Source organism: Natator depressus, chromosome 12 (assembly GCF_965152275.1).
Source record: "Natator depressus isolate rNatDep1 chromosome 12, rNatDep2.hap1, whole genome shotgun sequence".
Lineage (NCBI taxonomy): Eukaryota > Metazoa > Chordata > Testudines > Cheloniidae > Natator > Natator depressus.
Window position 1 is genome coordinate 18,485,135 of NC_134245.1, and position 24,610 is coordinate 18,509,744.

Genomic DNA, 24,610 nt, shown 5'->3' on the forward strand with positions numbered 1-24,610 from the left:
TGTGTGGATGCATTCATTTTAAAATCAACCTAACACAGCTAAATTCAACCTAACCCCATAGTGTTGACCAGGCCTATGTCTTTCATCTTTCCCTCAACTCTTTTATCTCAACAAGCTGGTGAGAATGAAGTGGATGCTATGCTAAACTCATTTAAAGCTGCCCTTTTTATTATCTGTTTTATACTTGGTCATACTACATGCCTCTCTGAGCGGACATTAAATAATGCAACCTAATGTTAAGGGTGCTGCGATCATTTGATTTAACAATGCTTTCCTCATGGCTTGGCCAGCTTGTTAGTTTAATTTTTTATTGAAAACTTGACTAGGAACATAAAGCATATTCCAACTTAAGGCTCAGTTGTGTCTTTCAATCAGTGACTCACTTTCTGGTTGGCTTCAAGCTGTTTGGCACAGCAGGAAGTTTGGAGGCACTGGGCTTTAGGGGGAGTGAACCCACAATTACCCCCTTTAAAGGCTATTTGTTCTTTTTATAGCATATTGATATTTTGTTGCAGTGAGGTTAGATTTTTAATTAGCTCTGCTGTAACAATAACTAGCACAGCAATTTGAATAATATTAACCAAAAACTTGTTGGAAGAGTCTGATCCCTTTTTCAGAACTAAAGAACAAGTCAGCTGCTACTTATGGATCTGAACTTACATGCCATCTGTGTACAGAACTACTTTTGAGGTCTATAGAATTTCTGCATGCAAAGGTCTTAGAAGACCGGGTGTCAACTGATTTTGGGTTCAATTTGAAAAACTTAGGGTCTGATTTTTCAGAATGCTTAGAATTTAATGGTACTTTATATGTTCAGAGCAGAGCTCCCATTGACGTTAGTTGTAGTGGTGAGCATTCAGCACTTTTGCAAATCAGATAACAGAAGTCTCACATTGGGTACTGAGAATATAGGAACACAGTGATCACCTGTTAAAATTTTCATTTACATGACCTGCCTTTCATCACATAGGAAATCTGTGGCAGAGGCAGGGATAGAATAAAATTTTCCAGGATGGTATTTAGCTGCTTTAACCACAAGACAATCCTTTCTCATTAATTACACACCTTCCGAGAACTGCAACAAATGAAGCAGGAATCCTACAGACAGCAGCGGCGGGGGAAATCAAGAAGTTAGGCAGAGGTCCTGTGGAAGAAATAGGATGTGATCATGTAGTTAAAGACGATCATGAAGCATGTGCACAAGGAGGATGAACAAAGATTGCACAAGCAACCTGAATTCTGGCATTCCCTATCTTTTGAGGGGTTGACTTTGCAACTTTCACATTCTTTTAATTGCGTTTTTAGATTTAGTTTCCTAAGTTTCAGTGTTTAAGTTTTTAAAGAAACAGTAAATAGTTAATCATATGGAACCATATTGAGCCTGTGCCCATCCCTGTGGTTCAGTATTGTTTGGATCTTTAGATCTGCAGCACAGTCCTCTATGACTTGAGTTAATAGAGTAACTGATAGCAGCAGAAAGCGGTTATCTTCTAGGTGGACCTGCCACTAGAAGGGATAGACACACTTTGCCAGTGATTTTACAGCTATTTACTAGACAGCAAGGGAATTTTGAGACTCAGAAATAATGGGTTCAATTCCAGTTTCTGTAGGAGATTGATCTCTAATGGTTAGAGATCCTTCTGACCCTGTCCCTGCCAGCCTCTCCCTGTTCCCGTCTAGTTCTATAGCCCCTCCTCCCTAGATCCTGCCTTCTTTCCTGCTCTTAGCTCACCTGACTTGGCAAAGTTATAAGCAACTGAAAACAGGGTCTTATAATGCAAAGTTTTGTGCAACCTTTACCATAGGCAGAGCACCTATTATTATATGTATAGATAAAAAATCAAATGAATTATTACCAATACACTCATGCAGTGATCTTTTCCCATTTAAAGATAGGTGAAAGAGGTCTCAACCTCTCTGGAGGCCAGAAGCAAAGAATCAGCTTAGCTCGTGCTGTTTATGCCAATAGAGACATTTACTTGTTGGACGACCCCCTATCAGCAGTCGATGCACATGTTGGAAAATACATTTTTGAGAAATGCATAAAAGAGGCCCTTAAAGAAAAAACAGTAGTTCTTGTAACTCATCAACTACAGGTAATTAAAACTACTAATATTATTAATGCAATAATTATAAATGTGAAGTATATTTGAAGCATATGTATGTATAAGTATACATGTAAAATAATATTAATACCACAAACAAAACAATGTAAGCAAAACTGTACTTAATAGAGGAGACAATTTATTTCTATTTTTAGTATGTTGGAGATTGTATGGTAAGTGTTCTGTTACGGGAATAGAACATAAAAGGAGAATGTGGGACAGCCTGATAATTAAAGTTTAGGTCTGGGTGCTAAGTTCAGGCTCTAACACAGACTTCTTGAATGACCTTAGTCAGGTCTGCTATAAAGATCATCAGTGAAATAGTTAAGTCATTTTAAATGTCATCTTTAGGTTTCATGGTTAATACCTTAATGAGATGAATACGGCTTAGAGTTATTATTTCAGGTTGTCTGGACTCATGAAGACAACTCTGCACGGGTTTACATTCTTTACATAATTTCAAGGTTTTCTTTGCAATCAAAAGGATTGGATTTTTTTTTTTAAATTAAAGCTTAGATTCTGAAGCAGGGAGTGCATTCCATGGTGAATTCTGCAGCCGTGGAATGGCAGAATACATAGGACACTGACTGTAGGAAACAATTAACTGGTGTTTAAATGTCTCTAAAATCTGGGGATACAGATGCTTTCATAGGTAATTAAGTAGTCTCTCACAGTTAGTTTCCTTTTCTGAAGGTTAAATAATTCAACTGTTGCTATCAATAAGACGAAATTCCTGTATGTTTATAGTTTTGGCCTTCTCTAAAAATTAAAATAATAATTTGAACCTGAAGAAATACGTGCAAGATACTCAAGTACTATGATGATGGGAGTAGTTATATAGATGTTTCTTTTTTAGACTCCACTTCAGTTTCCATTTCTGGAGAACATTCTAGGAGCGAGGACAATTTAATCAACTGCCTCCAGTTCTTCATTTCACACTTGTTAGCATTGGACATAGGGAGCCATCTTTAGTCACTTTATATAGTTTGAGCTACCTTATGGGAAAAATCATCATAATAAAATATAGGATATTGGTAGTTAGTTTATTGGGCGCTCTAGTTTCCCACTGGAGATTAGCATGAGTAACTTATAACAATGGAAAAAGCATTAAATAGCCTCTGCCTTTCAGTTGACTGTTTGTTGCATTAAGTTAATAGCCATTGAAAACTAACCCCAATATCCTATATTTGGAACTTACACTTTCATGGTATATATAGTGCCCATGTACAAGAACTGCAGGGGAAAGTTAAGCTGTAAATCAGCATGAATGAGCCAGAAGCTAAAAAACTTAAAGTTGAAACATAACTGTGCAGCAGTTTCCATGGACTTGATCCAAAGTGCATGGAAGCCACCGGGAGTCTTTCCATTGACCTCAGATCAGGCCCTATGTCTGTGACATTGATTTTTCCCCAAGTGTCAGAATACTAGTACCATTGCATATAGCAATAGCGTCCGAGACACTAGCATCTTGATTTTTCAGAAGCAGTATACGTACAGTATACTCACTTCAAATGGAGCACTGGGTGCTCAGAAAAACCAGGTCCTAAAAGCAAAGAGAATGCTCACCAGTCCCCTTTCCTGGGTGGGTCCCTTCCATTGCTCAGACATGTTAAAATAGTTTCCTTTGCTTATATTCTCTTCCTTTGAGCCCCTGTGCTCCCTCAACCAGATCTAGCTCGCTATTTCCTTTGTTCCCTAAATTTAATCTCAACCTCTACAGCTGTTGAGGAATTTGACTGATTTTTTTGACAGAACATGTTGAGTCATCAAAACCAATCCTTTCAGTGAGAAGATTTCTCAGGTCCAGGATTGAATTTCTGGTCACAACAATAGCGACACACTGTAACAGGGTTGTGGTCAACCCAGAGAAGCTATTGTGGGCCAAATATGGTGCTGCTGCAGACTCTCTCCACCTCAGTTCCTTCCCCAGGGTAGGGCTCCTCAGCCCTCCACACAAAGGTCAATGCTGGAAATGTGGCTTAGGTCTACAGACAAGTCACAAACCAGCTTACAAAAGTCCAAAGTCCCCCCAAAACAAAATGTTCTTTCCACTTGGTGTCCTCCTCCACTTGTTTTCTAGGCTCCCTTTAAGGGTTTGTCTATACAGCATATGGCAGCATGCCTCCCATTCCAAGCTGACAGACTTGGCATTGTGGGGCTTATGCTAACACTGTCACTAGTTATGTAGACAGCACTTTGAAATTGCAGCTCGGGCTGGAGCTCAGGCTCCGAAGCCTACTTATTCCGCACTCTGGAGTCTTCAGAGCCCAAACTGCAACAATCTACAGTTATTTTTAGCACAGTAGCATAAGCCCAAGTCTGTTCAGCTCAGGCTGGGAGATTAGCTTCTGTAGGCTGCACAGACATAGCCAAAGGCCATGTCTACACTACGGAGTTAATTTGACTTCATGTAAGTTGACATCGAGCCTCCGATTTAAGCAAGTCAATCTTGCACTTCCACACTATGCTCATTGTGTCAGCGGAGTGCATCCTCACTAGCAGGGCTTGTATCAACACATGGAGCACTTCACTGTGGGTAGCTATCCCACAGTGCATGTAGCAGAGTGGAATTTTGGGTTGGGCTAGCAATGCCTTATGGGACCAAAACATTGGCGTGGGTGGTTATGGGAACATGGCGTTAGCCTCCCATGATGCACTTACCTCCTGCCCTCCCTCTTTGAAATCAACAGCAAACAACAAAGCCTTTTTCACACTTTTTTCCATAAGCCTGGGTTACCTGCATGGATGCCATAGCACAATAAGCATGGATCCCCCTCAGCTGTACACTGTTGTTGTGAGCATTGCAAACACCTTGCGCCTTATCCTGCAGTATTTACACAGCTGATACAGGAGTTGCCGTACAGAACAATGTGATGCCACGCAAGCAGCCCTGCTGGAAGACACAGAGTGGAGCAATTCACAGTTGCTGGCGACAGTCACGCATCCTTGACATGGTTGAGTGCCGTTTCTGGGCCCAGGAAACAAGCACTGACTGGTGGGACGGCATCGTTGTGCAGCTATGGGATAATGAGCAATGGTTGCAGAACTTTCGAAGACATAAGGCCACTTTCCAGGAACTGTGTGAAGAGCTCTCCCTAGCCCTGAAGTGCAGCAATACTAAAATGAGAGTTGCTCTGACAGCAGAGAAGCGAGTGGTGATAGCTCTGTGGAAGCTTGCAATGCCAGACTGCTACCGGTCAGTGGGGCATCAATTTGGAGTGGGTAAATCTACCGGGGGATCTGTTGTGATCCAAGTTTTCAGGGACATCAACAGACTTCTGCTAAGAAGGGTAGTGACTCTGGGAAATGTGCAGGACATAGTGGATGGTTTTGCCATGTAAGGGTTCCCTAACTGCAGTGAGGTGATAGATGGAACGCATATTCCTATTTTGGCAACAGACCACCTTGCCAAAGAGTAAATAAACTGAAAGGGGTACCTCTCAATGGTGTTGCAAGCACTGGAGGATCACAGGGGCCATTTCACCAACATTAACATGGGATGGTTGGGAAAGGTGCATAACATGCGCATCTTTAGGAACTCCGGTCTGTTCAGAAAGCTGCAAGCAGGGACTTTCATCACCACCAGTGGTTATTTTGCAATCTGGAAAGAAAGGCCAATCGTGATCCTGGGAGACCCTGCCTACCTCTTGCTCCCATGGCCCATGAAGCCATACACAAGCAGCCTAGACAGCAGTAAGGACTGGTTCAACCATAGGCTGAGCAAGTGGAGAATGGTGGTGGAATGTGTCTTTGGACGTTTAAAAGGTCACTGGCATTGTTTGCTTACTAGATTAGGCCTCAATTAAAGCAATATTGTTATTGCTGCCTGCTGTGTGCTCCATAATATCTGTGAAACAAATGGAGAAAAGTTTCCGCTGGGATGGAGGGTTGAAGCAGATCTCTTGGCAGCCGATTTTGAGCATCCAGCCACCAGGCCAAAAAGAAGAGCACATCGAAGGGCTCTGAACCTGGATCTCCCATGTCCCCACTGAGAGCCCTTGCTAATGGGTGTTCTGGAAACAGGCACAAAACTTCAAAAGCTCTTGGGTTTGTCCCAATGCAGAAAAGAATAGGCATTTGAAACCTTAAATTGTTTTTTTGCAGGGCAGGAAAACTTTTCCCTCCCAGCTCCATCTCCAGGCTTACCAGACATACAGTACAAAGGCTTGTGTTTGAGCAGACATCTCTCTGCAGTCTAAAGTACTGTGCTTCAAGCCCTTCCCTCTTCCAATAACAAAGTAGGAAAATGTCTCCCTTTTGAAAGTCATAATTTTCAATAAATCTTAAAGCACAGATGACCTTGTTCAGCATTAGAGCCTTTACACTTAAATGCATTTCTCATAGTTCCTAATGGCAAGTATGTCTCAGCAGTTGTTTTTTTGTTTGATCTAATACACCCATTTCATTTTTCACTTTTTTTTTTTGGCTAGTAATATAAAAGCCATGTACCAGCAGGTGGCACAGAAGCAACATTTTAAACTGCCTTGAAGCACAAGCTGGAGGAGAATGTCCTACACTAATGGAAGACATTAGCGTACCATGTAGTAAATGTCAAAATCTAAATTAATGCAACATTAAGGTTGGTCAGATAAAAAAAAAAAGAAAAAGTCAGGAAATGCAAAATGTAAGGTTCCTACAGCAATGTTAACTTGCCCACTCTGCCCATCCTGTTATTTGTGTTTAACATTTAACAACATATATAGAAATGTAGAAAAACAAGAAGAGAAAAACCTACATATGTATACCTAAGCCAATTTGACATTGCTGTAGAAGCCTTTGCTTTGCTTGGTTATTTTTTTTTAACACTTTTTATTTTAGCAGGCATCCTTAATAATATATTAATATAGCTGGTCTCATTTATAGACTCATAGACCATTAGGGTTGGAAGAGACCTCAGGAGGTCATCTAGTTCAACCCCCTGCTCAAAGCAGGACCAACACCAACTAAATCATCCCAGCCAGGGCTTTGTCAAGCCAGGCCTTAAAAACCTCTAAGGATGGAGATTCCACCACCTCCCTAGGTAACCCATTCCAGTGCTTCACCACCCTCCTAGTGAAATAGTTTTCCTAATATCCAACCTAGACCTCCCCCACTGCAACTTGAGATCATTTCTCCTTGTTCTGTCATCTGCCACCACTGAGAACAGCCGAGCTCCATCCTCTTTGGAACCTCCCCTTCAGGTAGTTGAAGGCTGCTATCAAATCCTCCCTCACTCTTCTCTTCTGCAGTCTAAACAAGCCAAGTTCCCTCAGCCTCTCCTCGTAAGTCATGTGCCCCAACCCCCTGATCATTTTCATTGCCCTCCGCTGGACTCTCTCCAATTCGTCCACATCCTTTCTGTAGTGGGGGGCCCAAAACTGGATGCAAAACTCCAGATGGGGCCTCACCAGTGCCAAATAGAGTGGAATAATCACTTCCCTCAATCTGCTGGCAATGCTCCTACTAATGCAGCCCAATATACCATTGGCCTTCTTGGCAACAAGGGCTGTTGACTCATATCCAGCTTCTCATCCACTGTAATCCCCAGGTCCTTTTCTGAAGAACTGCTGCTTAGCCAGTCGGTCCCCAGCCTGTAGCGGTGCATGGGTTTCTTCCATTCCAAGTGCAGGACTCTGTACTTGTCCTTGTTGAACCTCATCAGATTTCTTTTGGCCCAATCCTCCAATTTGTCTCGGGCACTTTGGATCCTACTCCTACTCTCCAGCGTATCTACCTCTCCCTCTAGTTTAGTGTCATTTGTGAATTTGCTGAGAGTGCAATCCATCCCGTCATCCAGATCATTAATAAAGATGTTGAAAAAAACTGGCCCCAGGACTGACACCTGGGGCACTCTGCTTGATACCAGCTGCCAATTAGACATCGAGCCGTTGATCACTACCTCTTGAGCCCGACAATCTAGCCAGCTTTCTATCCACCTTATAGTCCATTCATCCAATCCATACTTTAACTTGCTGGCGAGAATACTGTGGGAGACCGTATCAAAAGCTTTGCTAAAGTCAAGATATATCAACTCCACTGCTTTCCCCATATCCACAGAGTGAGTTATCTCATCATAGAAAGCAATTAGGTTCGTCAGGCATGACTTGCCCTTGGTGAATCCATGTTGACTGTTCCTGATCACCTTCCTCTCCTCCCAGTGTTTCAAAATGGTTTCCTCGAGGACCTGCTCCATGATTTTTCCAGGGACTGAGGTGAGGCTGACCGGTCTGTAGTTCCCTGGGTTGTCCTTCTTCCCTTTTTTAAAGGTGGGCATTATATTTGCTTTTTTCCAATCGTCCAGGACCTCCTCCGATCGCCAAGAGTTTTCAAATGGCCAATGGCTCTGCAATCACATCAGCCAATTCCCTCAGCACCCTCGGATGCATTAGATCTTGTGCATGTCCAGCTTTTCTAAATAGTCCTTAACCTGTTCTTTCACCACTGCGGGCTGCTCACCTCCTCCCCATACCGTGTTGCCTAGGACAGCAGTGTGGGAGCTGACCTTGTCTGTGAAGACCTAGGCAAAAATAGCATTGAATACTTCAGCTTTTTGCACATCACCTGTCACTAGGTTGCCTCCCCCATTCATTAAGGGTCCCATACTTTCCCTGATCTTTTTCTTGTTGCTAACATACCTGTAGAAACCCTTCTTGTTACCCTTCACATCCCTTGCTAGCTGCAACTCCAATTGTGTTTTGGCCTTCCTGATGACACCCCTGCATGCTTGAGCAATATTTTTATACTCCTTCCTAGTCATCTGTCCGAGTTTCCACTTCTTGTAAGATTCCTTTTTGTGTTTAAGCTCACCGAAGATTTCACTGTTAAGCCAAGCTGGTTGCCTGCCATATTTGCTATTCTTTCTGGACATAGGGATGGGTTGTTCCTGTGCCCTCAATAAGGCTTCTTTAAAATACAGTCAGCTTTCCTGGACTCCTTTCCCCCTCATATTAGCCTTCCAGAGAATCCTGCCCATCAGCAGGGCCAGTGCAAGGATATTTTTCTTGGTGAAACTTCCACCTTGCGCGCCCCCCCCCACATTGGTTCATTGAGGGGGGAATCCCAACGAGCCTTTATAGACCCCAGGGGCCAGCCTGCCCAGGGGTCAGCCGTGCCCAGGGCCTGCTCCCCAGACCAGGTTCCCCCCTCCCCGCCCCCTAAACTCCCCTGGAGGGTGCACAGCCCCCCCCCCCATGAGCCCTCCCATCCCCACCCCACCTCACCCCGGCGGCCCTCGCCCCGAGTCCACTCACTGGATTTGCCAAGCTTTGGCCGCTGCAGCAGCTCGACAGGGAGGAGGTGCCTTCTGGAGGCACCGGAGAGCCAGAGCATCCTGCTTGCAGCGGTGGCGGCGAGCCCCAGCCATGGAGGAGCCGGCGTGGAGCAGGGGGACAGCAGCCCTGCAAAGGCGGCGGCGCTGCTAGCAGGAAGCAGCCATGTCCCCCTCCTCTCCTGCCCAGGCTGTGGCCTTGGCACCCCCCCCAGGGGGCTCCTGCAGGCTGCAGCGGATGCATGTGGGCACCAGCCCCCATGCGCCCCCCGGCTCCCCCGTTGCCTAGGGTTACCATATTTCAACAATCAAAAAAGAGGACGAGGGGAAGGGCCCCGCCCTCATCCACTCCCTCCCACTTCCCACCCCCTAACTCCCAACCCCGCCCCCCTGCTCCTTGTCCCCTGACTGCGCCCCAGAACCCCACCCCCTACGTAAGCCTCCCTGTTCCTTTTCCCCTGACTGCCCCCTCCTGAGACCCCTCCACCCTAACTTCCCCCTAGGATCCTACCCCCTACCTGTCCCCTGACTGCTCCAACCTTTATCTACACCCCCACCCCCAGACAGACCCCTGGGACTCCCACGCCCCATCCAACCACTCCCGCCTCCTGACAGGACCCCCAGAACTCCTGACCCATCTAACCCCCCCGATCCCTGTCCCCTGACTGCTCCGACCCCTCTCCACTGCCCCCCCCCTGAACTCCCAACCCATCCAACCCTCCCCCTGGTCCTTGAGTGCCCCCCCGCTGGGACTCCCCTTACCATGCCCCTGCCGGTCAGATGCTGGCTCCACGTGGAGGCAAAACATGCCGCCGGGCTGCCACGCACACAGCCCCTCCCCCGCAGAGTGCTGAGGCAGTGGGAGGGGCGGTGGTGGTGGCAGCTCATAATCCTGGGAGCAACAGAACCCGAGTGTGGTGAGGTGGAGCCAGGGGGGTGCACGGGGGCCACCGCCCGCATGCCTCTGCTGCAGCCTGCAGGAGCCCCCACACCACACCGGCTCTTCCATGGGTGGTGCTCACCGCCCCTACAAGCCGACGCTCTGGCTCTCCGGTGCCTCCAGAAGGCCGAGCCAGGGCACTGCTTTTTGGCGCCCCCAACCACTTGGCGCCCTAGGTGACTGCCTAGTTCACATAGTGGTTGCACCGGCCCTGCCCATCAGTTCCCTAAGGGAGTCAAAGTCTGCTTTTCTGAAGTCCAGGGTCCGTATTTTGCTACTCTCCTTTCTTCCTTTTGTGAGGATTTTGAACTCAACCTCTCATGGTCACTGCTGCCCAGGTTGCCACCCACTTCTACTTCCCCTACCAATTCTTCCCTGTTTGTAAGCAGTGGGTCAAGAGGATAACAGCCCCAGGTTGGTTCCTCCAGTAGGTGCACCAGGAAGTTGTCCCCAACACTCTCCAAAAACTTCCTGGATTGTCTGTGCACTGCTGTATTGCTCTCCCAGCAGATATCAGGGTTATTGAAGTCCCCCATTAGAACCAGGCCTGTGTTCTTATCGTCCTAAATTATTTCCTAAAGAAAAAAAAACCTATCAGTGCATGCTTCCAGAAGACAGTGGTATGAGTGCGCTTCAAGAACTGCATTCATACATGATACTTATTTGGAGCTGAGAAAAACTTCTCTATTGCCTCCTTGAAATCAACTGGGGGTGGCTGGGCCAAGGACTTGCTTATACAATCTGGAATGACCCCAAATTGGGGAGGGGGGCAGATTCTGTGCCAAAAAATAAAAAATTCTGCATGGCTGTTCTGGTGCCACAGTGACCTCTGTTGGGTGAAAGGCAGAACTGCAACACTTCTCAGGCAGAATGTATTTTCTGCAGGAAAAAAAATTCTGTGCCGGACAACAATTCTGCTCTTGCACAGTGGTGAAGAATTCTCCCAGGAGTAATAGTCACTTACTTCAAATTTCTCAGGTTCTTTAGGTCCCAATACATTCTGGGGCACAAAACCCAAGAGCCCAAATCTGAATTGAATGTGTAATGTAATGATCACATATTGACATGTATTTTGGGGAGAAAGTAAGGGGCCTGCCAAGTGGCAAGAACTACAGTTTGATAGAGAAAGCTGAGGAAAGGTGATTGTTGAAGTTAATTTTCTAAGAGACTCATGGGGCAAAATCAATCCCCAGCACCCAAGCCAACTATCTTGGCTGGTCTACAGTGTGGTCCAGGAGGGGAATAAGAATACTCTCATCAAGGCAATGAAATTACAGTGGAGCCAGAACCAAGCTATGAATCCAACAGGGTGAAGAAAACTTGCAGAGGCATGGTGCATCCCTCTGCAGTTTGAACATCCCCCACAAACCTCTAGTGCAGCAGCCACACCAGTCTTGCTACCTGGGGACCCCTCTGCACCTGTACCAGTGAAGGCAGGATTTGCCCTTTATGTGTAGAACGGTGAGACTAATAACTTGGGGAGATTTGGTTCAGATTTGTCAGACACAGAATAAATAGAAATTCAATTAGTAAGCGCATCAGACCTACCTTGGCCCCTGCTCTGCATTGCCATTCAGTTGGCCTAAAGGGGTTGGAAAGAAAACATAAGCAGTCAGCTTGAAACCCTCTGCCAAGGAGAAATTCTTGGGTGGTGCAGAGCCACCATAGCCAGTTGTTATGCTACCTCTCTTCAGGAATTTACAGAGGGGACATGTTGCGGTCATGCCAAGAAAGGTGTGTGACCAGAGTGCCACTGTGCTCTGACAATGTCCAATTGATATATCAGATCCTTGGAATCATAGCTAGCTCTTAGGCTCCACTAAGCTACACAGGGTCCAGCACAGAACCAGCCCCAGGGTTATAGAGCTGCAAGTGCTTTTTTCACAGTTCTTCCTGTCGATGGCCCTCACCATTTATACGCACAGCTAAGGAATGAATCCATTATGTTGGCTATTAAAGGGAAGAGCATCAAGTTCAGTGGAGCCCAAGCAAGCTATTTTGGTAATTTAGGCTGAATTTTTGAAACAAAATTGATTGTATTGGAAAGCCATTTTAAAATAATTCCTTTACACATTTAATTGTGGAGTACAGACAGAGGCATAGACACCTGCATGAATGTAGTAAATGAACATAGAATTGCTGAAGTTTTCCCAACTGTGAAATGTAACCTGTTAATTACCATCATTCAGTTTGAAGACACTACGTGCATGCATTTCCAATGCAGTTGCAATATTTATGGAATTAATGGTCCATTCTTAAAAATCTGTAGTATTTAGAATTCTGTGATGAAGTCATTTTATTAGAAGATGGAGACATATATGAAAGGGGAACTCACAAAGATTTAATGAAAGAAAAAGGACGCTATGCTCAGCTAATTCAAAACCTCTATATGGAGCAAGCAAAGGTAACATTTAGCCCTTACTCTTAAACATTCTGCTTTTACATACTTTAGAATATTGAAAATAGGGTTTCAGATCTCAGAAGTAAATTTTTCTTATTTTAAAGGACCCAGAAATTATTTTGACTGGAACAATGACAGAACCAACAAGCGAAACTCAGGACAAGAGTGATTCCTCAGGAAGCTCTTATACAGGAGTTGAAAATCCTGGTAATGTAATTTAGGACAATAATCAGAATTGCCTATACTCTTGTTTAAAAAAGACTAACTGTTCTTTCATACACATAGCTTTTGTTATGTCTGATGAGGAAATCATCATAAAGGAACCTGAGAGAGACCCACAAAGGGGAAATAACACAGGTATGCTACAAAGACTCACTTGTGCATCTTTCCAAATCATTGCTTTTTTGAAAAATGAATTTAATTGTAAATTAATATAGATTTCTGATTTGAAAGAGATTGTTGCATTCAAAATGTGCTGTGTCCATCAGCTAGTTTCTGTTCCTCAGATCCTCTTGCCTGCACTGAGTAGTTTTCTCTTTTAGGGATGGATTGTCTTTTTGCTCTGTTTGTACAGCACAATAGGATGTTGGTGCACAAATAGGGCTCCTAGACATTACTTCAAAACAAATAATTATTCTAAAAATAATAATAAAATTGCCTTTCCTGAGCTGATGAGCAGAGAGGCAGATCAGTCATCATTGCTGCTTCACTTCTTGGAACAGTTTTAGATTTAATATTTGTGAAAAATGCCACACTGAGAATACTGTATGCTGCTGTCTTCCCTTTGGAACAGTGCATTGTGGAGGGCCCTCCACTGGTGGTGTCCCATCTGTCTCTCGCCCTCTCTTGGCGCCTGCACCTGTGTTGCTCCCTTCTTGTGACATCCTCTTCAAGACACTGCCCTCCAGCAGTGCCCGTAGTCCTCGTTCACCCCCTTTCAGGGGTGGGGTGGGGTTATCAGCAGTCTTTCACTTCGCCCAGCCACAGCAGCCAACCACACCCCAAAGTCTGACCCCTTGTGCCAGGGGTCTGGTGCAGTCTGCTATCACCACATCTGATGGCTGGGTGTATGTGCAAGGGAGAAGGGGGGGACCCAGGCCCACCCTCTATTCTGGGCCCTGACCCAGGGACCCTTTGGCAGCAGCCTTCCTGCCCTCCTTCTCTCCCCTTGTCTGCCCCTCTCCCTGGGACGCTTCCCCTTCCGCCCCTTTGCACCGGCCCAGCCCTTCCCTCAGGGCCTGCAGCCTGGCAGATACCAGGCTGGAGTTCCCTTCTGCTCCCCTCGCCTGCCCTCCCCTGTGCTGTCCCTGGTGCTAGTCCCCTCACACAGGAGACAGACCTTCACCCTCTGAAAGCCTGGGAGAGACTGACTGCTCCCTTCCTGGGCAGCCTTTATATAGGGCTGAGACTGGCCCTGATTGGCTACCTCTTACTCAGCCTGATTGGCTCCCTAGCAGGCCTTCTCTGATTGGCCACCCACCCACAGAGCCTCTCTGGCCTGCTGGAGCCCCATCTAGTATAGGAGTGGGGCAGCCACCCCACTACACACCCTCCCCCTTAAGAATGCTCTTGGGGGCGGGAGGAAGGAAATCCCCTAGCGCCCTTGTGCTCCTCGGAGCTGGGCCTTCAAGGAATCTCTTTCCTATCGCAGGCTGTCCTCCGACTGGAGCAGCCTGCTTCCTTCTTCCATATTCTAGATCCCCACTGTAGACTGTTCCAGTCCTACATGGGTTTCCTTCTCAGCTTGGGTTCCCCCCCATGGCCCTCTTGTCACTAGGGTGGGTTCCCTGGTTAAGGTGGCGCCTCTCTGCCCCAACCCCCTTCTCTCTGGGGGCCTCGGCCTGCACTACCCCTTTCTGGCGGCTAGTCCCAGACCAAGCTTGTTTTTCTGGCATGCCCTCTTTCTGCCTCAGGGGGCTATGCCTCCTTATGTGGCCGTTGGTATGGCAGTGGAAGCACTCCCAGTGCCTTCCTGCTGCCCCGGACCTAAGACTGCTTGTTTTTGGCCTACCCCTTCCCTTAGGGTTGACCCAGGCCCTGTAAGCCTTATCGGGGCACTCCCTCTAAATCTTCTTCCCCCTATAGGATAGTGTGGCCCAGCGGCCGGAGTTCATCTATCTCCTTTGAGGTAAGAGAGGGGTCAATGAACTATGTCATCACAAAAAAAAAGGGGGGTGGGAGTTGAGACCCCCGGTAGGGGAGCCCAGGCCCACCCTCCTTCACTGGGCTCCAACCCAGGGCCCTGTCATTGAGGCCGTGATCCACCCTGGGTCAGTGGGGAATCCTACCGCAACATGCTGCCCTCAGAGTGGTGGGAGATACCACTCCCTTCCCTTTCCTGGGTCACTTCCTACCAGTTCTCCCAACGTAGCAGTCCCTGTGGCATCAGGGCCTTCAGGTTCCTCAGCCCCAAGGGCTCCCCAGGGTTCCCACAGCTGCCAGTCTCTAGTCCCACTTCCTGGCCCATTGGCTCCCTCCTGTACGAGTCACCCCTGCTCCTGGGCTGGAGTCTCCGCTGAGTGTCCTCCTTCCTCAGCCTCCAGCCCTGACTGAGCAGCTCTGCAGGCTTTTGTACTTGACTTTCTGTTGAAGCATGCCCAGCAGAGCCTCAGGGGCGTGGCTTCTTCTGCCAGCAGGGAAGGGTTGACCGTCTCCTTGTCAGTGCAGGACCCGTCTGCCCCATCACACACCCTCCCCCTTAGAACAATGGTAGGGGTTTCCCCTGCCCCGTCCCCTTCCTCGTCCTTCTCTTCTCCCATCTGGGAGAAAAAGTCTGCATTTCCGTGGGCCTTACCTGGCCTGTGCAGTACTTGAAAGGAATAGGGGTGGCAGCACAAATACCACCTCATAATTCAGTCATTTGTTTCTTTCATGCTGTTGATCCAGCGGAGAGGGACGTGATCAGTCACTAAGAAGAAGGGGTTCTCCAGGAAGTAGTACCGCAGTGTGTCGACTGATCACTTAACCGCAAGGGCCTCCCACTCTATGGTAGAGTAGTGCGTCTCGCGTGGAAAGAGCTTCTGGCTGGGGTATAAAATGGGGTAGTCTTCTCCCTCTACCTCTTGCGACAGTACAGCTCCTATACCTACTCCAGACGTGTCTGTCTGGAGAATGAACAGCTTCGTAAAGTCGGGCTGGGTTAACACAGGCTCCCGGGTTAGTTGTTCTCGGAATGCGTGGAAGGCGTTCTCACATTCCTCCATCCATTGGACCTTCTGGGGCTGTGTTTTCTTTGTTAGGTCAGTCAAGGGGGCAGCCAGTGTCGAGAAAATAGGGACAAACCGCCGATAATACCCCACCAACCCTAAGAATTATCGTACATGTTTTTTGGATTTAGGGGTGGGGTAGTCCCTCAAAGCCCGTACCTAATCTACCATGGGGCATAATTTCCCTCGCCCTACTGTATAGCCTAAATAAGTCACCTCCCACTATCCTAAATGGCATTTGGCCGGATTCGCCGTGAGGCCTGCGTTGCCCAGGGCTTGTAGTACCTTGGTGAGGTGCCGAATGTGGTCTTCCCAGCTGGAGCTATAAACGACAATGTCATCAATGTATGCTGTGGCGTACAAACTGTGGGGGCTCAGTACCTGGTTTACGAGCTGCTGGAATGTAGCCGTGGCACCATGCAACCCGAAGGGCATCACTATAAATTGAAAAAGGCCGAATGGCGTGGGAAAGGCTGTCTTTGCTCGCAAGGTAGGTGTCAGAGGGATCTGCCAATACCCCTTGGTTAAATCCAGGGTGGAGATAAATTCTGCCCGTCCTAGTCTCTCCAGTAACTTGTCCACCCGTGGCATGGGGTAGGTGTCAAAGTGAGAGATGGCGTTCACTTTACAAAAGTCTATGCAAAATCTTATTGAACCATCTGGCTTGGGGACCAGCACTATAGGACTTCTCCAGTCACTCCTCGATTATTCCACCACCCCCAGGGTTAACATTGATTCCAACTCCTTCCGTACGGTCTCCCACATTTTCTTAGGGAGTGGGCGGTGGTTCTCTCTCACCTTTTGGCCGGGGATAGTGGCGATATGGTGGCTGATCATCGTTGTCTTCCCTGGTTGAGCGGACAGTACCATGGGGAATGCAGCTGCCACCTGCCGTATCTGTTCTTCTTGTGTAGGGTTGAGCTCCCGGCCAATGTCTACCATGCCCGGCTCCTCATACTCACCGGCTCAGGGTCCAAGCTCGGGCTCTGGGAGGTATGGGGCAATCATAAAACCCTCTCGGTCCTTCCATGCCTTCAGTAGGTTCACGTGGTATATTTGGGTGTCCCTTCGTCATCTGGACATCCGGATCTTGTAATCAATGGGCCCCACCTGCCGAACCACCTCGAATGGTCCCTGCCACTTGGCTAATAATTTAGACTTGGAGGAGGGCAGTAACAGCAGAACTCAGTCCCCTGGTTCAAAGTTCCTCATCTTCCTCCCTCAATTGTACTGGATATGCTGGTTGCGTTGTGCTTGTAACAGGTTCTCCCTGGCTCAGGTGCCTAGTTCCCGAAGCCGTTCCCTCAAATGGAGGATATACTGGACTGAACTTTTGACCTGGGTCTCTTGTTCCTCCCAGGTTTTTTTCAAGAGGTCCAAAATCCCCCAGGGTCGTCTCCCATAGAGGAGCTCAAATGGGGAGAACCCAGTGGAAGCTTGTGGCACCTCGGATATGGCAAAGAGGAGGGCTGCTGGGTACTTGTCCCACTGACGGGGGTCGTCCCCCACAAATTTCCCCAGCATCGCCTTCAGGGTCCCATTAAAGCGTTCTACCTATCTGTCCATCTGGGGATGGTAGACAGAGGTCTTAAGGGCCTGGATGTTCAGTAGTCTGCAGAGCTCTACCATCAGCTTGGAGGTTACATTAGTCCCCTGGTCTGTCAATATCTCTCATGGCAACCCCACCCAGGAAAATATCTGTAATAGCTCATTGGCGATGACGGGGGCCGTAGTTGTTCGTAAGGGTACTGCCTCTGGATACCTAGTCGCATAGTCTACTACGACCAAGATGTATCTATGTCCCGAGCTACTTTTCTCCAGGGGCCCCACCAGGTCGAGGCCAATCCGTTCAAAAGGAGTGCCAGTCACTGGTAGAGGCACCAGGGGGGCCGTGGGTACCCCCTTTGGGCCGGCCTTCTGGCACTCTGGGCAAGAGGCACAGTAATCCCGGATCTCTTTGTGTATGCCTGGCCAGAAAAACCATCAGGCTACTCAGAGGAAGGTCTTTTCTTTCCCCAAATGCCCCGCCCAGGGGACTGCATGGGCCAGGTGGAGCAGTGCTCTTCGGAACTTTTGGGGGACCAACAATTGGCGCACCTCGGCTCGTGTCTCTGGCTCCTGGGCCATTCAATAAAGTAAGTCTTTGTAGATTTCAAAATGGGGGCCTTGGGGCCGATATTGCCGAGGATGGGCCTCTCCATCCCAGCTGACCGCTTGTTCCCAGGCTCGACTAAGGCTGGAGTCCCCTCTCTGTTCCTCCATGAAATCTCCATCAACATCCTCGTCTCTTCCCCTGTTGAACTGTCGGTCGGGGTTTGGCTCCCTTCGGATCCTCTCGATGTCCCCTCCAAGGGGTCTTGTGGTCCGGGTTGGCCCAACAAACCATGCCTTCCATAGCGGGCTCTCTTCCTCTTCACGGGCTGTCCGCTCCACCCCTGCATAAGGCCGGCAAAACCCGGCCAGTCACGACCCAAGACCACATGGTACGCTAATCTAGGGGCCACACCCACTAAGTAATGCACCTCTCGTTTGGCGACCTCCAGTTGTACCCAGATGGTGGGGTAAGCCTTCAGGTCCCCATGTATACATTGCAACTGTATCGGGGCCCCGGCGGGAAGGGAGTCCTCTACCAGTCCCATGCGAATGACAGTCTGGCTGCACCCCAAGTCAACCAGTGCTAAGGTTGGAGTTCCCTCCACTCGCACTGGGATTACCATCTTTGCCGGCCCATCCTTCCAGGCTCGTCGGTCCACCGTCAGGACCTGTCCATAATTACAGTCCATGTAGGGGCACTCTCTCCTGAAATGCCCCCTTTGTCTGCACTGAAGCATCTATCATGATTCCCCTCCGAGGGTAGGGTGCTTTGCAGTAGGCTTGACTCCCCAGACGGGTCCTCTTGGTCCCGGGGCAGGTGCGCCGCCGAGGGGCCCCAGCTCTTGGGGGTTGTTGGAGATCCCGACTGCCGGGCGGGCAAACGGAGACCTCCCCCACCGGTTTTATGCACTGCTCCCCCTGGGGGTCGGACTCCCCCTCCTGAAGCCCCTGTCTTAAGACCCACTCGCTCTTCTGGCTCCGCCGCCATGAAGTCTTTGACGAGGGACGTAGCCTCCGCGACGGTCTTCGGCCGGTGTCGCTGCACCCACTCCTTCCCCCCGGTGGGAAGGATGCGGAGGAACTGCTCCAGTGCCACAGCCTCGGCCACCTGGCAACTAGTACGACAATCAGGCTCTAGCCACCTCCAACAGAAGTCACGGACCTTCTGGGCTACAGCCCGTGGTCTGGCCCCAGGTGGATATTTCTCTCGACACAGCCTCTGTTGGTACGTCTCCGGACTGACACCCGTCTGGTCTAGGATGGCGGCCTTCACCTTCTCATATTGCAACGCCTCCTGTGGATCCAGATTGCGGTAAGCGGCCTGAGCGGGTCCCGTTAAATACGGGGTGAGAATAGTGGCCCAGTGCTCAAGGGGCCACTGAGTGGCCGTAGCTACCTGTTCAAAAGTTACTAAGAAGGCTTCGGGGTCGTTCCCCGGCCCCATCTTCGTCAACCACAGCGGTAGTTCCCCACAGCCCTTCCCTGGCCCTCCTCCGGCTGGGTTGGGGGGAGGACTGGCTGCCGTTTTCAACAAGGTCACCACCTGTTGAAAGAGTCGATCTTGACTCGCTTGCTGCTGGGCGGCTAACTCCCGAACCAGGTGGGATTCTTGTTGCTTTGCTGCCTGCAATTGCTGCTGCGCCGCCAGTTGCTGTAACAGCTATGTCTGCTGTTGCTGCTGTTGTACAGCCTGTTGCTGCTGGTTTTCCAGCAGCCATTTTAGGAGCTTGTCCGTCTCCATCTTGTACATGTGGGTCCTTCTAGCAGGCCCTGGTCAGTGCCCGCATTCTCCACCACTTGTGACGGGGTTGGGACTCACCACCACAGCACCTCCTGCTGACTCGTCAGGGAATTAGCTCAGTCCAGTGTGGTGGTGTCCCGTCCATCTCTCGCCCTCTCTTGGCGCCTGGACCAATGTTGCTCTTTTCTTAAGGTGTCCTCTTCAAGACACTGCCCTCCGGCAGTGCCCCCTAGTCCTCGTTCACCCCCTTCTGGGGGTGGGGTGGGTTATCAGCAGTCTTTCACTTTGCCCAGCCACAGCGGCCAACCACACCCCAAAGTCTAACCCCTTGTGCCAGGGGTCTGGTGCAGTCCGCTATCGCCATGTCCAATGGCTGGGTGTATGTGCAATGGGGAAGGGGGGGACCCAGGACTGCCCTCTACTCTGGGTCCTGACCCAGGGACCCTTTGGCAGCAGCCTTCCTGCCCTCCTTCTCTCCCCTTGTCCGCCTCTCTCCCTGGGACGCTTCCCCTTCGGCCCCTTTGCACCGGCCCAGCCCTTCCCTCAGGGCCTGCAGCCTGGCAGATACCGGGCTGAAGTTCCCTTCTGCTCCCCTCGCCTGCCCTCCCCTGTGCTGTCCCTGGTGCTAGTCCCCTCACACAGGAGACAAACCTTCACCCTCTGAAGGCCTGGGAGAGATGGACTGCTCCCTTCCTGGGCAGCCTTTATATAGGACTGAGCCTGACCCTGACTGGCTACCTCTTACTCAGCCTCTGATTGGCTCCCTAGCAGGCCTTCTCTGATTGGCCACCCACCCACACAGCCTCTCTGGACTGCTGGAGCCCCATCTAGTATAGGAGTGGGGCAGCCACCCCACTACATGCCCAAAGTGGCTGGAACTGTTATTTTAATAACTGTTGTATTTCTGCTCTTAAAATCCTTTCAAGGAAACATAATGGGGTTAGGACAAACAAAAGACACTTTCAAAGCTAAATCAAAGTTACAGGGATGTTGTAAAGGACTAATATAGACAGTAAATTGCTTTTTAGCTATAAAATCTCTCCTTTCACATCAAATTCTATACATTAGCAGTGTAGTGATATACATAGTTTTATAACTGTCTTGGGTGGAGCAGAAAATGTTGGTTTCTTATTCTGCTTTAGCATGCATATTGCTCTGTCAAGGATGAGGAAGAAGAACAGGAATGTCAATAGAGTTTTGCATTCAAACCTGTGTGCTATCGATCATTTTTAGCAAACCCATATCATTTACATTTTAATTCTCATCACAATTTTCTAGTCATTCAAAAACCATTATAAAACTGGAGGGAGCATTTACCATATGGCAGCGTCCAGAGGCAGCGGGGATTCTTTAAAAGGAGGAATATATTTCACTGAGTTTCTTATGAAGCTACAAATATGTATTTTAGCATATAGATTTTTTATTTTGGTTTAACATGCCCAGGATTCCTTGATATTGGGTCAAAATTTTGTTACGTGAATGTATGCTTTTTGTTTGTGTGGTAGCTCCTGTAAACCAACTTGTTAAAAAAGAGGAAAAACAAGAAGGCTCAGTGACATGGAAAACCTATCATGCCTACATTAAGGCATCTGGAGGTACATTCTGCAAAAATGTCTTTATACTGAATTTGCATTTTTTTTCTTTGATATTTCCATTTTTAAAGGTAGGATTCCTTTCCAATGTTTTTCCCTAAATCTAAACTCTGATATTTCAGTTTCAGATTATTGAAATTAGACAAACACAGTAAAATGGTCGTATTTCCCAAGAAACAAAGCATTGTAATCTCCTGATATATTTATAACCTAGAATTGCCGATCACTGGATTTTATGGAGAAATATGTTAGTAACGGAGTAATAACTTAAGACATTTATTAGAGAGAAAATGTGAAACATTCTAGTCAGAGCGGAGCCTGAAAACCAAAATTTGGATCTAGATTGGGATTTCAAGATCGAAGTTTGGAATAGTTCACATCTGGGTTTTGGTCCAGCTCATTAGATAGAGAAGTCAGCAGTGAAATTCAGGTCTGGATCGGGTTCAGATTTACACACCCCACAGATTTCCAGTGTGTTTGTAAGATTTTGCTTTAAGACAACTTCTAATCCTACAATTATATAGGAAAATTGTGTTTATGTAAATACATATGCACATTTTTAGCCTTAAGATTTTACCCCGCTGATATAAAACATACTGTCTGGGCCTATGGTTAGCCATGGGCACAATTACTGTGCCTGTAAAAGTGCACACACAACTGTTTGACCACAAATCCCATATATGCATACGCAAACAAGCATTTATGTTCACAAATCACATAGTAACATACGTAAATGAGACACCCACTTACCAGATTTTAAATATGAATTATTAATCCTTATAACCCCTTTTGGGTTCATAGCCAAGGAGCATTGCCCACTATTTCAATGCTGGTTCATTTAGTAAGAATCATGTGGGATGTGTGTGTGTGTACAGTGAGTACGCATACATTTTAATTTGTACATCAAGTATGTTTTCCCAAGCATTAATTTACTAACAGATTCTGAAACCCACACTCACAATCATTAACATTTTGTACAGTGAGACTGCTCACTTGAATAAGAGATACTTAATCTGAGCAAGGATTGCAGAATCTGGCCCTTAACCACCATTCTGGAAAATACCAAAAACAATTAATATCAGTTCCCTCTCTCTAGGCTAATGGGTTAAATTCAGAAGCCCTTATTCAGTTTTTACCTTGACCTTGACTTCAGGATTTAACTCCTTGTTCCCACATTCTTGTAATGGCAGTTCTGCACTTATAGGAAGAGAAGAATAAATACGGATTAAACAATAAAGTCTTTGTTGAGAAGATACACAACAGAGTACATGAGTATAGTATGTTTAACCATTCTTACACCGTCAGTTATTAGTCTGGTCTTTTGGTCCATTTGCAGGTTTCATACTGTCTTCCTTTGTTGTACTTCTCTTTATTTTGATGATTGGCTGCTCAGCCTTCAGCAATTGGTGGTTAAGTTTCTGGCTAGAACAGGGCTCAGGGGTAAGTGTAACAATTTAATTGTAAATTTCTGCTCCTTAAAAACAGAGTTGCACATATATTTGAAGTTTTTAATATGAATAATAAAGCTCAACTCCAGTATCTATAGCATTAAGACAGTTGCTGTATGGCTTCCTTCAAACCCTGCTTCAGATGAAATTCTTATTTGTCTAAGTAAATTGACCATATCACCCCTGCCACTTTCAGCAGCCTCCTGTCCATTCCAATGCAACACTACCCTCCTGGTTTGCAACACTGTCTCTGGACTCAATCCACACTGTCCCTTTAGCCTTACATTTATCTAATCCCCTCTTATCCCACTCATTCCACCTCTACAATTTTGGGCTCCTCCAGAAGTTAATCTTTCACTTATGCTGCTGTATATCCTATATCTAGGATTCTCTACCATCTCTCTCCAGCCCACTGACTCACATATACACCCTAAATTTCACTTCAAAAACTTTTCCTTCCTCTCTGGCATAGAATGAACTTTCTGTAAAGAACTCTGAGATAATGCATATTAAGGATGCCATATAAAAATCAAATTGATTGTATTGTATTATATACGCATTGAGGACATACTAGCTGGGAATTCAAAGCTGTGTATATGACTGATTTACTGCTGCACATTTTTTCACAATATTATAAATAAGTGGACATGAATCATGTACTGATCTGTATTAGTTTGACTGCTGTATTGATGTACATGTTTTACTGGAACAAAATCAGACCTAAATTTCCCATTATCATTAGATAAAAATAATTTAGAGCTAAATTGTGCCTTCTCACCAGCTCAAGGGCACTAGAGGCCCTGGATCGTAGAGGTACAATGCCTCCCTGGCAACCCAGTTGCATAGGATTGGGGAGAAGTAATTTGCAACATCCCTTTCTGGGGTCCGGCATCTTGCCCCCTTTGCCAGGCAACTACCAGAGCCTGCCAGGGCATGGACTCACCACTTCACCAGCTGTCAAGGTTCCTTCCCCACTCTGAACTCTAGGGTAAAGATGTGGGGACCTGCATGAAAACCTCCTAAGCTTACTTTTACCAGCTTAGGTTAAAACTTCCCCAAGGTACAAACTATTTTACCTTTTGCCCTTGGACTTTCACTGCCACCACCAAACGTCTAACCGGTTTTATTTTATTAGGAAAGAGCCCGTTTGGAAACGTCTTTCCCCCCAAAGTCCTCACCAAAACTTTGTACCCCCCCTTCCTGGGGAAGGTTTGATAAAAATCCTCACCAATGTGCATAGGTGACCACAGACCCAAACCCTTGGATCTTAAGAACAATGAAAAAGCATTTAGCTTCTTAAAAGAAGAATTTTAATAGAAGAAAAAGTAAAAAGAATCACCTTTGTTTCTTCCTCCCTCCAGCTTTGAAAGTATCTTGTCTCCTCATTGGTCATTGTGGTCAGGTGCCAGTGAGGTTATCCTAGTTTCTTAACCCTTTACAGGTGAAAGGGTTTTTCCTCTGGCCAGGAGGGATTTTAAAGGTGTTTACCCTTCCCTTTATATTTATGACACCAGCCCAGTTGCAAAAGACTGTTGGGGAGAAATTTCTTCCTTCTACTTGTCTTTGCACTCTGTAAGGCTTAGGCAAGTGTAAAAACTTGCCCCTATGTAGCAATGCAAAAGTGCTTTCTAGATGAACATGTTCCCTATCACTAAATAAAAGGAGATTAACTCGCTGACAGTGACTCAACTTTAGGTGTTTGGGTTTTTTAATGATAGAAAACCTAACAATAATGTAAAAGAAAACAGCTTTTGTGTAAGGTTCCAGTATGCTGCGTTTACAACCCCAAAACTATAATACAATAATAATAATAATACCTAGCTTTTATATAGTGTGT

The 24,610-nt window shown here is 47.2% G+C and overlaps 1 protein-coding gene across 1 annotated transcript in view; it reads left to right on the forward strand.

Annotated features, from left to right (window-relative positions):
- LOC141996546 (ATP-binding cassette sub-family C member 12-like) overlaps nucleotides 1–24,610 on the forward strand; it is a 106,960-nt gene that overhangs the window by 56,134 nt on the left and 26,216 nt on the right. The window contains exons 15-20 of the mRNA XM_074968658.1: nucleotides 1,893–2,096; nucleotides 12,561–12,695; nucleotides 12,797–12,899; nucleotides 12,978–13,049; nucleotides 21,239–21,328; nucleotides 22,662–22,765. Coding sequence (XP_074824759.1) covers nucleotides 1,893–2,096; nucleotides 12,561–12,695; nucleotides 12,797–12,899; nucleotides 12,978–13,049; nucleotides 21,239–21,328; nucleotides 22,662–22,765 — 708 coding nt within the window. The remainder of the gene's footprint in view (nucleotides 1–1,892; nucleotides 2,097–12,560; nucleotides 12,696–12,796; nucleotides 12,900–12,977; nucleotides 13,050–21,238; nucleotides 21,329–22,661; nucleotides 22,766–24,610) is intronic.